Source organism: Colobus angolensis, unplaced genomic scaffold (genome assembly GCF_000951035.1).
Source record: "Colobus angolensis palliatus isolate OR3802 unplaced genomic scaffold, Cang.pa_1.0 Scaffold81, whole genome shotgun sequence".
NCBI lineage: Eukaryota > Metazoa > Chordata > Mammalia > Primates > Cercopithecidae > Colobus > Colobus angolensis.
The window spans coordinates 3,229,646-3,245,738 of NW_012121932.1; the positions used below are offsets into that span (position 1 = coordinate 3,229,646).

The 16,093-nt window shown below is 35.5% G+C and overlaps 1 protein-coding gene across 1 annotated transcript in view; it reads right to left on the reverse strand.

The window, feature by feature from the left end:
- USH2A (Usher syndrome 2A (autosomal recessive, mild)) overlaps positions 1 to 16,093 on the reverse strand; it is an 802,205-nt gene that overhangs the window by 339,244 nt on the left and 446,868 nt on the right. Inside the window, exons 35-36 of the mRNA XM_011929421.1 lie at positions 5,585 to 5,736; positions 318 to 480 (exon numbers count right to left, since the gene is read on the reverse strand). Coding sequence (XP_011784811.1) covers positions 318 to 480; positions 5,585 to 5,736 — 315 coding nt within the window. The remainder of the gene's footprint in view (positions 1 to 317; positions 481 to 5,584; positions 5,737 to 16,093) is intronic.

Sequence of the window (16,093 nt, forward strand, 5' to 3'; positions counted from 1 at the left end):
AGATATGCTAGTTCTTGAGCATGTGTCACCTAAAGGGTTTGTTTAAACACAGATTGTTAGAGCTCAGTCTCTAGAGTTTCTGATTCAGCAGGCTAGGACAGAGGCTCTACAATGTACATTTCTAAGAGTTCATCAGATGTGGCTGTTGCTGCTGCTCTGGGAACCACACTCTGAGAACCGTTGGGCAGTAGCTCATCCATATAGGTTATTTTCAGGAAAATAAAGAAAACAACATCTGTGGCTAAAAGGAAAGATTCTAAATAAAAATGAGTTGTTTTCTAATGTTATTTAAAGTTTAGAAAATAAAAACAAATTACCTGGGTTGACATAGAATATTCCAGTGAAAAGGACGGAGTATGTTAAGCGTCCATTAGGGCGAAAAGGTGCTTCCCACCTCACGTGGGCTTTCCGGGATCCCTGTGTTTTGACAAACACATTTACTGTTCCTTCAGGAGGAGCTTCTAGAGTTCGATTTTCCACCTGTAAGTATAAAAAGATTTATTTTTGTTTGCAAATAAAATAAGTACATGGTTCGCTTTGAGCATATTTCTTCAAAGAATCTCTTTTTGCTGTGAAGTAAACTATTTTGACAGTAGCATCTTGTATGAATACCTCATTTTGTCAGCAGGATCAAAGCACACCTCATGTTTTCTTCCCCCTGCTGTTAAAGCTTAGAATTTGAGCTCCTGACCAAGGCAGCTGTTTGTGATTTCCGGAATATGTGGATCTGCTCACACTGTGATTGTGCCTATGGCTGTGCATATCCATAGACCAATTCTAGGACTGCTTTAAAATAATTTTTATGTGATTGCAAAAGAGAAGAAATGCATGCAGTCTGTTTTTATAAGTCCTTGACTGAGTCTGTTTTTATAAGTCCTTGACTTCTGGCCTCTGTCAAAAAGCCACGCCAATCAAGTATCTTGACTCTCTCTCTCTCTCTCTCTGTCTCTCATACACACACACATGCATGCGTACATGTGTGCACAGGCATGCATGCACACATGCAAAATTTTTATGAGCTATGTTGCTTATAGTTATGTAAAAATGGCATCATGGTAACATTAAGAAATATATGCATCCTAGGGACTCTATCCCTAAGGCACAATCACAAAAAAATGTTGATTGTGTTAATGAAGCTATGCAGAAAACAGCAAAAGATGAATTATTCAAGGAAGGACTCTGAAATAAAATGTAATCCCTAGCTGTACAGTGGTCAGGAAGATTTCAATAGCTAAATAAGTAAAACAAGCTGTCAGAGGAAGATGTAGTTGGCAAGAAAGTAGAAAAGAGTTCAGAAATTTTTTTACTATCTTTTAATCATTAGCTTAAATTCAGTTAACTAATCACTACAAACTCATAAACATCACTCATAAATATTTGACCTTTCACAATTTACTAAATGTGTTGATAATTTCAACTTTATTCTTAAGGTACAGGCTCTTGCCTCCCAAGAAGGTCATCAAATATGAAATCCTTAGGTAGGCAAATATTATCAATTATAAAACCTTTATTTGTTAGGGGGAATGTACTTTATCAATTATGAAAATAAATGTGAAGAAGAAAGTGTTAACTTTTAATAACTATGAGGTCACAACATGTTTTATTTTCATCAGAGAAAAGCTATGGGGTTCTTTAGAACTATAACTCTTGCTCTTTTGTTTTCAGTTTAATAGTTATGTACAGAAATGATGAAGAAACTAGGCTAGAAAAATATAAATTCATCATTTTAATATTTTATGACAATGTAATTGGTTTTATTATGCTAATCTATATAGTTCATATTATTGTATATAGAATGATTTTAAAGCATTCCAAATAAAATGAGACTTGAAAAGTTGAAGAATTAAGGGCAATTCCAGTTAATTATATTATAATCCTCAAATAGTTGGTTAATTCAAAATAAATATGTTTCATTACATTTCCTTAAGTATTTGGATAAACACGTCAGTTTTTACTATACATTGAATTTGGAAATTGCTGACCTGGTCTTTCTTTTTCGTTTTACTTTTTTGATTATCTACCTTGCCATAAAAGGAATATGAAGGAAAACGCACTTGGGAAAGGTAAAAGTTGGCTTGGCTTTGGCCTGGAAACCTCTCTTGACAGAAAAAATACTTGAGAGCAAATGTGCAATAAAAACATACAAACACTTTAATACACTGTAATTCTTTTGTTTTAAAATGGAGTGAGTCTTGCTCTGTCTCTGAGGCTGAAGTGCAGTGGCACGATCTCAGCTCACTGGAACCCCCACCTCCCAGGTTCAAGCTATTCTCCCACCTTAGCCTCCCGAGTGGCTGGGACTACAGGCGCCCGCCACCACACCCAGCTAACTTTTGTATTTTTAGTAGAGATGGGGTTTCACCATATTGGCTAGGTTAGTCTCGAACTCCTTACCTTGTGATCCTCCCTCTTCAGCCTCCCAAGTGCTGGGATTAGAGGCGTGAGCCACCACGCCTGACCATAAACTGTTATTCTTAATAAAACTCTTGCAATGTACCAGAAATTTGTGTAAATGATACTTTATTTAATTTTTTACACCAACTCTCTTAAAGTAGACATTATTTGTCTTTGTAATAGTTGAGAAATCTGGGGCTTTGTGGAAAAAGTATATTTTCTATGGAGGCATTGGGATTTAAGGGAGACTTCCCCTATAGCATTTGCTTGACTGTTATATATTGCCATTAAGATTTAGATATCTTAAATAACACACTTATTTGCTTCTTTGCAAAAAAAAAAAAAAAACATGTAAACATGTGAAAGGGTGAATGTGTTTGTACGTGTGTATTTATCCAGGTCTATTTATCTGTGTAAGTATGACATCACTAAGGAACCAAGACAACTTTTTAGCCATATCACACAGGAATGACCTATAGTTTCTCATTTCATCCTTAAAAGAGTCCCTGGAGAATCAATCCAATGAATGTTCCAATACAAGACACGGTCATAAAATTCTCAATCTCAGACTCCGCTAGTGTTATGTAACATTGGCTGAGTGGAGAATAAGAAAGCAAAGTGATTTTCTTATGGAAAACATTATTGTATTTTATTAAAGAGTATTACAAAATGTGAAGGGTTTCCCTCTAATACAATTGAAAGGAAGGAAAGCATTCAAAAAGTTTCTGCTACGTTCTGTTAATTTTTACATTACTTCAAAATTTATAAAACCCCAATTTCATTGAATTTAACTTGACAATACACATTAGCATCTAAAAATTTGGTTCAGAGGCATTGTCAATTGTTTTCTATATTGGAATTTCCACAAGGGAATCATTGTGGTTTTTTTTGTTGCTGTTTGTTTTGCTTTGTTTTTGTTTTTTCCAGATAGGTACAGGGCAACTCCTCCTGAACCATAAATAATAGCTAACAAACTGGTCAGATTAGGAAAAAAAGATTGAGCTAATACTACATTCAAGTGGTAAGAATATGGAACTTCTGTATGTCTTTTTATTTTTAAAAATACTACACCAAATTCATATTTTTTATTATATGAGCAATTTGCAATTTGGAAGATGAACCATATCACATTTGGGACTGTGAAGCATATTCTTCATTGGAAACATTGAATAGTGTTTCCCTGCATGCATGCATAATCTAAATAACAAGAATTATCATTAACAAATGTTAGATGAACAAAAAAATGAACTCTTTCAAAATTTATTCTGATTTTTGCCAGCAAAATATTTAAAAGTAGAAATGATAAATTTTCCGTTTCAATGAAATTTTTTTATTTAAAATGTCAGAGTATTGGGCTCTCTTTTGATGAATATCTTAAGAAACCATTATACACCATTGCCACTTTTGACTGAATTTTGTTGAGTACCGCGTTATAATTTAATGATAGAAAACTCTGCTTTTTAAGATTGATTCACAGATTTCTTAAATCAATAAGCACACATTAAAAAGAATCATCAACAAAAAGAAGCTGAATCTGTAATATCCTTCATGATTTGTGCTAGCTATCCAGGGCTATTTAAATACTCAGATATGCAATCACTTAAGGGTTTACATATAATGTGATGGGGACAAAAATATTTTGCAAAGTAGTTGAAGACCATGGGCTTTAACTTCTTGGTAGCATATAGTTGACTTGTTCTAAATAAAGACATTGTTGTTCAATCCCAGTGATTAGAGATGGATCATTGACTAGGGAAAAGCGTTTGCATACTGAGCACAGGATAAAGAAAGTACCAAGGGAGAAAATAACTCTGTGCTGTAAGTCAGGATTGAGTCTGGAATATATGAAGCCGTGGCAGACTAGGTTTTACAACCCAATTCTATTTCCCCCCTTCCTGTCAAAGCTTTGCGGCATTTGATTTCTTAAGGTTAACATAGTTACCACCTGTGCAGGATGCAGATCGATAATGCAGGTCCCCCTTATTTAAAGTTGCCAGAACATCAGGAGACACTGCTGAGCCAATTTTGTACCAGAACTACGATGTGCAGCTTACATTTTGAAAAAGTGTAAATTTCAATCTCACGTGTTCTTTTGTTTCTTTTTCTTTTTTTTCTTTTTTTGAATGGAGAAGAAAATCTGGCCTATTGCCATTCCTGCATTTAAGGGTAAGTATCCATCAGAGGGGTCTGGGCTATAAAATGCTTAATGGCAATAAAGACTACAGCTCAGCTCCACCAATGGATGGTGTTAGCTGCTTGGAAAGCAACCAATCTCTGAAACAAAATGAGAGGTGTGATCAAAAATGAGGAAGCAGAAATTAAAATATAGAGCTGTTTTCCAAGGTAATATTTATATAATATACTCTTCAGTGAAGACAGTATGCATTAAAATGATAGGGCATTAGCAAACATTGCCAAAAAATATCTAAGACTAATGAGCATTTTCCAACTAAAGAAGCAAAATCTAATTAATCAAGAAAAATGCACAAAAGTGTAATGTGATGTTTTGAAACTAAAGAATGTCCTGCTAGTTTATGATAATTGTGTGCTATTAATTGGGTTTTAAAAATTATATTAAGAATAGAAAGTATAATCTTGTCAAGCTGTTAACTGCTAATGAAATATAGATATACATTTCAGATACATATTTCTGAAATATGAATATCAAAAGCTGATATGAATGTAATTTTCAATACCGTTCTTATGAAGCTGTATCACATAAAACTATTTTATCCTAATAGATGAGGTAAACTCAACCTATTAATTGATTAACTACCTGTTGGGGAGCAGTGTTGCCATATTGTCACACTTACGGACTTTCAATTATTTTCATTTTTTAACCTTAAACTTACTTAGATGTTGAGCCCATGATTAGAAAGAAAAAACATCCACCTTCAATATGTCACTAAATTAGGAAAAATTTCATGTTTGCCTACTACACTATCCAACTTATCTTTCTTTCAATAAAATGTAGACTCTGCCCTTCACTAGACCTATGTTCAGTCTTGAAATTTATGTCGAATATAAAATCTTAGTAACTCTTAAATGAACTTTTATAAAAAGAAAAATCTCCCATCTTGCTTGAAAGGCTAGCTGTGGAGAGGGTGAGTCACTGCCACTTACTTCTTCCTTAATATTCAGTGTCATCTGACATTTAACACATTCCTAGAATGTAAATTTAGATACTCACCAGCGGGCCCAGAGCACAACCTTTGGCTGTGCATGCTTGGACTCTGAAGGAATGTAAACTCCAAGGAGCAAATCCGTAAGCACGACAGCTGAGTTCTGAGGAATTGTGGATTAATGCACCATCTAGATATAATCCATAACTCACGATAACACCTGGGAAGATAATAATTGCCCTTCAGTATGACTACTAGACAATAGCAAAGAAGGTCTTAAGAAAGCAAGCACTCTTGATGTGATTTCTTGTTTCATGGAATCATTAAATCACAGACTCTGGTATTTCTCCTTGTCTAGACTCTGTCTCTTACCAAAGGATAAAATAGATGTTACCCTTGAATATCAAATTGTAAAGCTAATTAATACAGAGACAGAAATAGAACCTAACAGTTCCAGCATGAGAATCTTTCTGTTGCATCCTGTTAGCAGTTGTCATGTGTGTTCCAGATCAAAAATTAATAAGTAAACCATACTTATAATTTGCATTGCTTTCTAAAAAATATATTCTTAATAGATAAGCCCCAGAAGTAAATCGACTTTATTTGTTAATGACTCATGATGTATCAGGCACTGTTCTAAGCACCTGGCACGCATTGGCTTCTTTTACCCTCTCTTCATAGCATCCCTATAACAGGCAAAAAGAAAAGGTATCATATTGGAGGAGAAACTGACTTCCTACTGCATGTTGTCTGTCAGTCAGGACATTCAAAAGGGCATCTCTTCATATAACCTGGTCCAATCATATAAGCATTGAAAATCTGCAGCAACCCCATCAAGATACAACATGAAGGACATAGACCTCCTTAGTAATGAAGATCCAGTGACCTCACTAGGTAAAAAATTCCAAACCAGTCAGGTGCAATGACTCATACCTGTAATCCCAGCACTCTGGGAGGCCAAAGCAGAAGGACCACTTAAGCCCCAAAGTTCAAGACCAGCCTGGGCAATGTAGTGAGACTCTATCTCTACAAAAAATAAAAATAAAAGAACTCCAGACAGATGAACTATGAGCTGAGGGCAAGGAGAAGAAGTTGTGAATATCAGCTATGATCTCACAACTAATTATAGAAACAAGAATTATAAATGCTGTCATGTTTTATTTCTGCTTATTATACAGAAATTTGTATATAGTAACCAATTTTCCTTCCTCCTTTCCCCATTGATTTATGTAAATAGGGTTACTGGGTATTAATTTATAGTTTGGTTTTTTGAAGTTGAAGAATATCCAGCTGGGTTGTGTCTGAACTAACAGGGGAATTAACATCACCCAGATAAGAATATGATGAGGGAGGTGAGAGCACCATCATTTGTACAAAGCATTGTAGTATCGTGTTCGATGGAAGCACAGAGTGATTGTTATTGGTAATGAAAGGTGGTGGAAAGTACAAGGGTGTGTGTGAATGCCGAGTAGCTAAGAAGGTGATTCGTCTGATGTCCACTCCAGCCACACATCCATGCTTCCATAGCCTGTTCTGTACGGCTGAACCTACAAACTACAAATTACATTTCCAACTCTTGCTTGTTGGCCTTCTATTAGGTTTTGCCAGTGGGAGGCACTGTGAGGAGGACAGAAGCAGGAAGAAAGAAAACGACCAGCTTCTAGCTCCAAGAGCTGAGGCCTTTGCCGACAGCTGTTGTGTCAGCAGGGGACAAAGTACCTGCAGCCTCAAGCATTCCAGACAGAAGAAGCATCTCTTCTGCACTTTCTGCCTCTTCAGTAGTGGAATGTTTTTGGCATTTCAGCTCTGGTTGGGGTAGCGTCCCATAATGGTTCAAATGTCAAATCGGCAAGTGTAGCAGTAAGCAGCAGCTCTCGTCAATCATCCTTTTTTTCCTTCCAGTACTTGCCACCTTTCCCTTTTGTTCTTCCAGCCCTTCTTTACAACACTTTGAGAGCAACCTACTTGTATAAAATATCCTCTGTTTTAAATATCTGAAATGTTTTCTCTTATACCAGTCAGACCCAGGTTAATACATTCTCTTAGGATTAAAGCATTTTGTATTTAAATGAGTTAATACTTTTAAAAAGCTACTGCTGTGACTCATTTTCCTTTAAGAAGATAATCTTGTACAGTTTATCATTCTGATAAGTCCATTTCTCTTATTTCCAAATTTTTTGGAAAGAGTCTTTATTTTACTATCAGGTACCACTTATAGCTCCTCACACAGAAAAAGATTGGCTGCCAGTGTCTATTTTCCTTTATTTCTGGTGTGACCATCTATGGGAACTTTATGAATACCTATAGAAGGTAATTTGATTTAATTCTATTTAATACTTGACACACAAAGACACGAATTAAAGCTGAGAAGTGAAAGACACAGTGAAAAAAACCACTTACCTATAATACATAGAAAATTTAAAGGGAAAAAAACATATAATCAGGTAATAACAATGACAAAAAATTCTTATGTGCCAGGCTCTCTGTGAAGCGGTCAGTTAACCTCCCAAAGAATCTTATGTACAAATAGTGTGCTGCAGAAGCGCTTAAAGAAACCGTAAGACCCTAGAAATACTATCTATTTGACCTGCTTTTCAACTGAGATAGAAAGTACCTAAATCAACAGTTCCCTTTTCTTACATAATTGGGGAACAGAGAATGTCTTTTATGTTAGGATTATGTGCATAATATCTCATTTATCTGACATATTGGGAAATGAGATATTTTATAGAAGTTAATTTTCATTATAACTAAATCTCATCCCCTTAAGCATGAACTCTGAAAATCTTAACCATTTTTGAAGGAAATCTTTCTAGTAAGTACTACACACTTACCTGTCTTCTCACAGAGAATATAATGAATATAGCTGAATCATTTTGTGAAGACTCAAAGTTTGATTATAGACATCAAATATTACATTCTCTAACTCTATAATGCCTCAGTGATTGATGAGATATACAAGGTTCTTACCCAGCTTCTACCCTAAACATCACTCAGTGACTGCACCTTACCAATTCTTGTGTCATTGTTTGAGTTCTTCTACATCCTCTCTCAGTGACAGTCTCTCCAAAGTTACTTCTTTTTTTTTTTTTTTTTGTCTATCGGACTCTAGCAAGTCAACCCTTAGCAATCTATGTTGAGAAGCTAGATAACCTTGACATCTGGAACTATGGATATATAAAGAGCAGACAGTTATTGAAAGAAAGGCTTAGACTAAAATGAATACATGACAAATAAGCTGAGAATGAAATTAAGTGAGATTTGTGACAGTTAATTCAACTGCTCAAAAACTTTTTAGTATCCAAGATGTATCTAATTGAGAGGTGGATGAGAATGAAGTCTAACTTTAACATAGGTGAGATCACAGACACACACACACACACACACACACACACACAGAGTTACCTGGCATCCTATAGGTAAACAGTATTTGACAGCATATGGAGGAAGGGCTTAAGGATCAATTGTAGAATCACATTGTAGGACTGATATACTGATACACACACACATCATATATTAAGCTGATTTCAATATAAACAGAATCAATATAATATAAAACATGGTATGATTCAGTTTTAAAACACACTTTTAGTAAGCCAGTCAGTCTAAAACACCTATTAACATGACAATTTTAATTTCATTGACCTCAGATTCCTAAATAGAGTAACAAAAACTAACAAATACAATGTAGTGGACATTTTAAACTGAAGCCTAAGAAGATGCTTTTTACTTTAACTAGAATACAGGACATGTACCAATAGCTTTTTTTTTTTCAACTTTTATTTTAGATTCAGGAGGTTTGTGTGCAGCTTTCTTACATGGGTATATTGTGTGATGCTGAGGTTTGGGGTACAAATGATCCCACCACCCAGATAGTGAGCATAGTACCCAACAGTTAGTTTTTCAACCCTTACTCCCCATTCCCTGCCATTAACCCTCAGGGTCTACTGTTACCATCTTTATGTCCATGAGTACCCAATGTTTAGCTCCCACTTATAAATGAGAATATGCAATATTTGTTTGTTTTGCTCTTGTATTAATTTGCTTAGTATAAAAGCCTCCAGCTTCATAGATGTTGCTGCAAAGGACATGATTTCAGGATGTTCTTTTTTGGTTATGTAGTATTTCGTAGTATATATGTACCATATTTTTTTATTCAACCCACTGTTGATGGGCACCTAGGTTGATTCCATGTCTTTGCTATTGCGAATAGTCTTGTGATGAACACACAAGTGCATGTTTCTTTTGGCAGAATACTTTGTCTTCCTTTGGGTGTTTACCCAGTAATGGGGTTGCTGGGTCAAATGGTGGTTCTGTTTTAAGTTATTTGAAAAACCTTCAACTGCTTTCCACAGTGGCTGAACTAATTTATATTCCCATCAACAGTATACAAGCATTCAACCCTTTTCTCTGCGGCCTTGCCAGCATCTGTCGTTTTTTGACTTTTTAATAGTAGCCATTCTGACTGGTGTGAGATGGTACTCGTTGTGGTTTTGATATGCAACTCTCTGATGATTAGTGATGTTGAACATGTTTGTTAGCTGTTTGTCTGCCTTCTTTTGAGAAGTGTCTGTTCCTGTCTTTTACCTACTTTTTAATGGGTTATTTGTTTTTTACTTGCTGATTTAAGTTTCTTATAGATTTTGGCTATTTGACCTTTGTCAAATGGGTGGTTTGTGAATATTTTCTCCCACTCTGTAAGTTGTCTGTTTACCCTGTTGATAGTTTATTTTGCTGTGCTGAAGCTCTTTAGTTTAATTAGGTTCCACTTGTCAATTTTTGTTTTTGCTGCAATTGCTTTTGAGGACTTGATCATAAGTTCTTTCCCAAGGACGACATACAGAATGGTGTTTCCTAGGTTTTCCTCTAAGATTCTTATAATATGAGCTCTTACATTTAAATCTTTAATCTATCTTGAGTGAACTTTTGCCTATGGTGAAAAGTAGGGGTCTGGTTTCATTCCTCTGCATAAGGCTAGCAAGCTACCCCAGCACCGTTTTAAAAATAGGGAGTTCTTTCTCCATTGATTATTTTTGTCGACTTTGTAAAAGATCAGATGGCTGTAGGTGCACAGCTGTATTTCTAGATTCTCTTTTCTGTTCCACTGGTCTATGCGTTCTGTTTTTGTACCAGTATCATGTTGTTTTGGTTACTATAGCCTTACAGTATAGTTATAAGTTAAGTAATGTGATGCCTCCAGCTTTGTTCTTTTTGCTTAGAATTGCTTTGGCTATTCAGGCTCTTTTTTGGTTCCATGTGAATTTTAGAATAGCTTTTTTCTAATTCTGTGAAAAATGATATTGGTAGTTTGATAAAAATAGCATTGAATCTGTAAATTGTTTTGGGCACTATGGCCATTTCAGTGATATTGATTCTTCTACTCCGTGAGCATGGAACATTTTTCCATTTGTGCCATACATGATTTATTTTACCAGTGTTTTGTAGTTTGTCTTGTAGACATCTTTCACCTCCTTGGATGGATGTATTCCTAGGTATTTACTGTTTTGTGGCTATTGTAAATTAGATTGCCTTCTTGATTTGGCTCTCAGTTTGAACATTATTGGTGTATAGAAATGCTACTCATTTTTGCACATTTATTTTGTATCCTAAAACTTTACTGATGTTGTTTGTCAGTTCCAAGAACTTTCTGGTGGAATCTTTTGGGTTTCTAGGCATAAAATCGCATCAGCAAAGAAAGATAGTTTGACTTCTTCTTTTCCTACTAGCATTTATTTTATTTCTTTCTTGTGCCTGATGGCTCTGGCAAGGACTTTCAGAACTATGTTGAGTAAGAGTGGTGAGAGTGGGCATTCTTATCTTGTTCATATTCTCACATGGAATACTTCCAGCTTCTACCTTCTCTGTATGATGGTGGCTGTGGGTTTGTCATAGATAGCTCTTATTATTTTGAAGTATGTTCCTTTGATGCCTACTTTGTTGAGGGCTTTTATCATGAAGGTATATTGGATTTTATTGAAAGTTTTTCTGTATCTATTGAGATGATCATGTGTTTTTGCTTTTAGTTCTATTTATGTGATAAATCACATTTTTAAATATATTTCCAACTCAAGGAGATTTATGAATCACATTTATTGATTTGTATAAGTTTAGCCAAACTTGACATCCTAGGAATGAAGCCTAATTGATTGTGTTGACTTAACTTTTTTGTTGTGCTATTGAATTTGGCTTGCTAGTACTTTGTTGGGGATTTTTGTGTCTATGTTTATCAGGGATATTGGCCTATAGTTTCCTTTTTCAGTTGTGTCTTTGACAAGTTTTGCTATCAGGGAGATGCTGGCCTCACAGAATGTGTTAAGAAGGAATCCTTCCTTCTTGATATTTTGGAATAGTTTTAGTAGAATCATTACCAACTCTTCCTTATACATCTGGTGAAATTTGGGAGTGAATCTACCTGGTCCAAGTTTCTTTTCTTTTTTGGTTGAGGGGGGTTCTAGCAAAAACAACAAGAACAACAAGAACAACAACAACAATAACAACACCATCCTCAGACAGTATTATAAACACATCTATTCACACAAACTAGAAAATCCAGAGAAAATTCTTAGAAACAAGCAACTTCCAAAGAGTGAATCAGGAAGAAATTAAAACCCTTTACAGACCAATGTCAAATTTGAAAATTGAATCAGTAAATAATAATAAAAAAAATCTGTGTTAGCTTCGAGTTTAGTTTGTTCTTGTTTTGCTAGTACCTCTAGGTGAGATGTTAGTTTGTTAATTTGAGATCTTTCTAACTTATTGAGGTAACTATTTAGTGCTATAAACTTTCCTCTGAATACTATCTTTGCTACATCCCAGAGATTTTGGTATGTTGTGCCCCTGTTTTCATTCATTTTAAAGAAAGTTTTGACCTATGAATAGCTCTGGGGAAAGTAAAATTTTGAGTCCTTGAAATGCCATGTAAGTATTTTCAAAATTATAGAATACTTGAAATAATTTTTTCAATTAATTAATTTTAATTTTTTTGGAGATAGAGTCCAGCTCTGTAGCCCATGCTGGAGTACAGTGGTGTGATCTCAGCTCACTGCAACCTTCGCCTCCCAGGAGGTGAATCAAGCAATTCTCCTGCCTCAGCCTCCCAGATAGCTGTGATTACAGGTGCTTGCCACCATGCCCAGCTAATTTTTGTATTTTCAGCAGAGACGGGATTTCACTGTGTTGGCCAGGCTAGTCTCGAACTCCTGACCTTGTGATCCACCCTCCTCAGCCTCCCAAAGTGTTGGGATTACAGGCATGAGCCACCATGCCGGGCCAAAATAATGTAAAGTAATTTAAAATATGCTCTGGGCCCAGCATGGTGGCTCATACTTATAATCCCAGCATTTTGAGAGGAAAAGGCAAGTGAATCGCTTGAGTCTAGGAGTTTGAGGCCAGCCTGGGCAATGAGGCAAAACCCTGTCTCTGCAAAAAATGCAAAAACTTAGTTGGGCATGATGAAATGTGCCTGCAGTCCTGGCTACTTGAGAGGCTGAGGTGGCAGAATCACTTGCGCCCAGGAGGTCGAGGCTGCAGTGAGCCATGATCGCACCACTACACTCCAGCCTGGGGGACAAAGTGAGATCCTGTCTTAAAAAAGAAAATTAAAATGTTCTGATCACTTACTTTGAGTCAGAAAATAGGGTACACACTTTTATGGATTATTTTCTTCAAGATTGACAACTCCAAAAAATAAGAATTGTTGTCATTGTCATAAAGAGCAGGGAATGGATTCTTACAGGGGCAAACCCATTTTTCAGGGCTATAAAAATATAAATTCAGTTGCGGAAACTGGCAATCTCACCCCACTCTTGTCACTACTCTAGTTACATGTTTCTGGTCTAATTTCCTCTTCTAAAATTTTTAGGAATTTCACTTGAATTAAGAACCAATGAACATAACATGCTCTGCCTCTAAAAGCAATCAAGATTAGCCTAATAAAAAGATTAATATAAGTATATTGAAAATCAATCAAGCGTAAAGTACTATATTTGGTATTTTGGGAAGTAAGAACAGAAAGAGTAAGAATAATATCTACCTTTATGGAAGTAAGAAAAGAGTTAAATATAGGTATAATGAAATAACAATTCAAGGGTTAAACAAGGATCGTAAGCACCACAATGACTTTATGCCAAACAAATGACATGGTTAAATAGTAGACAGTATATACAGGACCCTCTAGCAGGGAATAATCACTCTGGCTAAAGAAGTGCTATAGGCTTTTTAGAGCAGTCAAGTCTTCCATATACGGAAGCGGGGTATTCAATAAGTCATGTGATGAAGCTAATATGACTCCCCTGAAAGGTAATATGTGAAAAACCTATGTTTCAAGACGATGCTTCTGGTGAGGAAAATGACATTTGCCATTGCCTAGAAGTAAGAAAGTGCAAGGTTTAGTAAATGTATCCCAAATAGATTAATAATTTGTTGTTATTCCTGTAGCTGGATGTATTATTCCATTCTCGTGCTGATAATAAAGACACCTGAGACTGGGTAATTCATAAAGGAAAGAGATTTAATGGGCTCTCCAGTTCCACATGGCTAGGGAGGCCTCATAATCATGGCAGAAGGTGAAGGAGGAGCAAAGGCATGTCTTACACAGCAGCAGGTGAGAAAGCTTGTGCAGGGAACTCCCCTTTATAAAACCATCAGATCGCATGAGATTTATTCACTATCATGAGAACATAGGAAAAACATGCCCCCATAGTTCAATTGCCTCCCACGGGGTCCCTCCCATGACACGTGTGTATTTTTACAATTCAAGGTGAGATTTGGGTGGGGACACAGAGCCAAACCATATCACTGGATAAAGTCTAATAGAAAACAAAACTTCAAAGGGAGCTTGGGGCCTTGAATGACACTACAAGGAGTTGGGATTTTATGATGCACAGGAGACCATCAGTGTTTTTATGAACTGACTAGCCACAAGATAAAGTCATATACAGAAAAATTAATCTAGAATCACATATAAAATAGACTGGAGTAGGGAAGACCATGGAGGTAGTAACAGTGAGATGGTTAAAAATATCAAACAGGAAAAATAATTATTAAAGTCATCTTCTCCTGAATGTATAGGAAGTAGTCGTGAATGAGGCAGGGATGTGGGAATGATGCATTTCAGCAGTAGTCTGTGGCAGGACAAACATCTTTAGCAGTTATATATACTTTCTTTTTAATTAAAAAAAAAAACTTTGACACTTAGAGATGGAATGTGTTAGATTGCGATATGGTATGATAATGTCACTATTCAGAAAACAGTGTTCCTTTATCAAACATGAACAATGAAGTTAACAATCTCATAAAAGCCTACTTCTAAAAAACTAACTTGCCCTTCTGTTCCTGGTTAAAAAGGGAATTGTTTTTCAGTCTGAGGATAAGAAAAAACTATGTCTTGTGATGGAATTGTTCTGTATCTTGATTGTATCAGTGTCAAAATCTTAGTTGTGATATTGTATTCTAGTTTCAGAAGATGTTGACATTGAGAGAAACTGAATTAAAGATACATGTAATCTCTTTCTTATAATTGCTGGTGAATCTGTAATTATCTCAAAATAAAATATTTAAATTAAAAAATACTGTTGTGCAGGGGAGCATGCCAGGTAAGAAGACACAAATACTTTAAAGTCCAAAGAAGTTCATGCTAAAGCAATAACAACTAGATTGAGTGTTTTAATCAAGTACCAATTAATCTTCAGGAAAAGCTCTTGATAGTGGAATGATTTTTATTTCAGATGAGAAAAAATAGATGACAAAAAAAGGTTTTAGAGAGGTTTGGTAACTTGGCCAGTGTTAATATAGCTAGGAAGTGGTAGAGCTATGTGTCGGCACTGAAGCATTCAGATTCCACGGTGCATACAACCTTACAACTTCCATATACCTATTTTTTCTACATTTTAAAAATCATGCAATAAAATATAACATATAAAATTATATATAATATCAATTCCATTTTAATGACACATTTAAAAGCCAAAGGCCATGTAACCATTACTCACATTGAAAACACAGAATGTTGCCAGGACCCCAGAAATCTCCTGTCTATAATTGGAGCCCTTGGCTTCCTCACAGATAACTATGAGGACTTTTGAAGAACCACGTCCTTGCTTTTCTACTGAGAAATGCATCCCTTAACAACATAAGCAAGTTTCTCATGGTTTTCTAACTTATATTAATAGAGTTATGTTGTATGTATAATTTTTGAATCCTGCTTTGTGTAACATAATATTCATGCATTCTATACATGTTTTTGAGAGTAGCCATACTTCACTCATTTTTAGTTCTGTGTAGTATTCTTGTAGGGCAAATGTTATTTATTTATTCTACTCTTGATAGATATTTAGAATGTTTCTATATTTTAGCTATGACATCAGTGTAATTATAGACATTTTTGTACATGTGTCCTGAAGCACATGTATACAAGTTTTCTAGGACAAATATCCTGGAGAGAAATTGTTGAAATATGTTCAGTTTTACTAGACAGTGCTCATGTCTTTTTGAAAGTATGTCAGTTCTAGTGTACATATGAGTCCATGTGAGTTCTCATTGTTCTATATCCTCAAAAAGACCTTATTGTCAGATTTTGA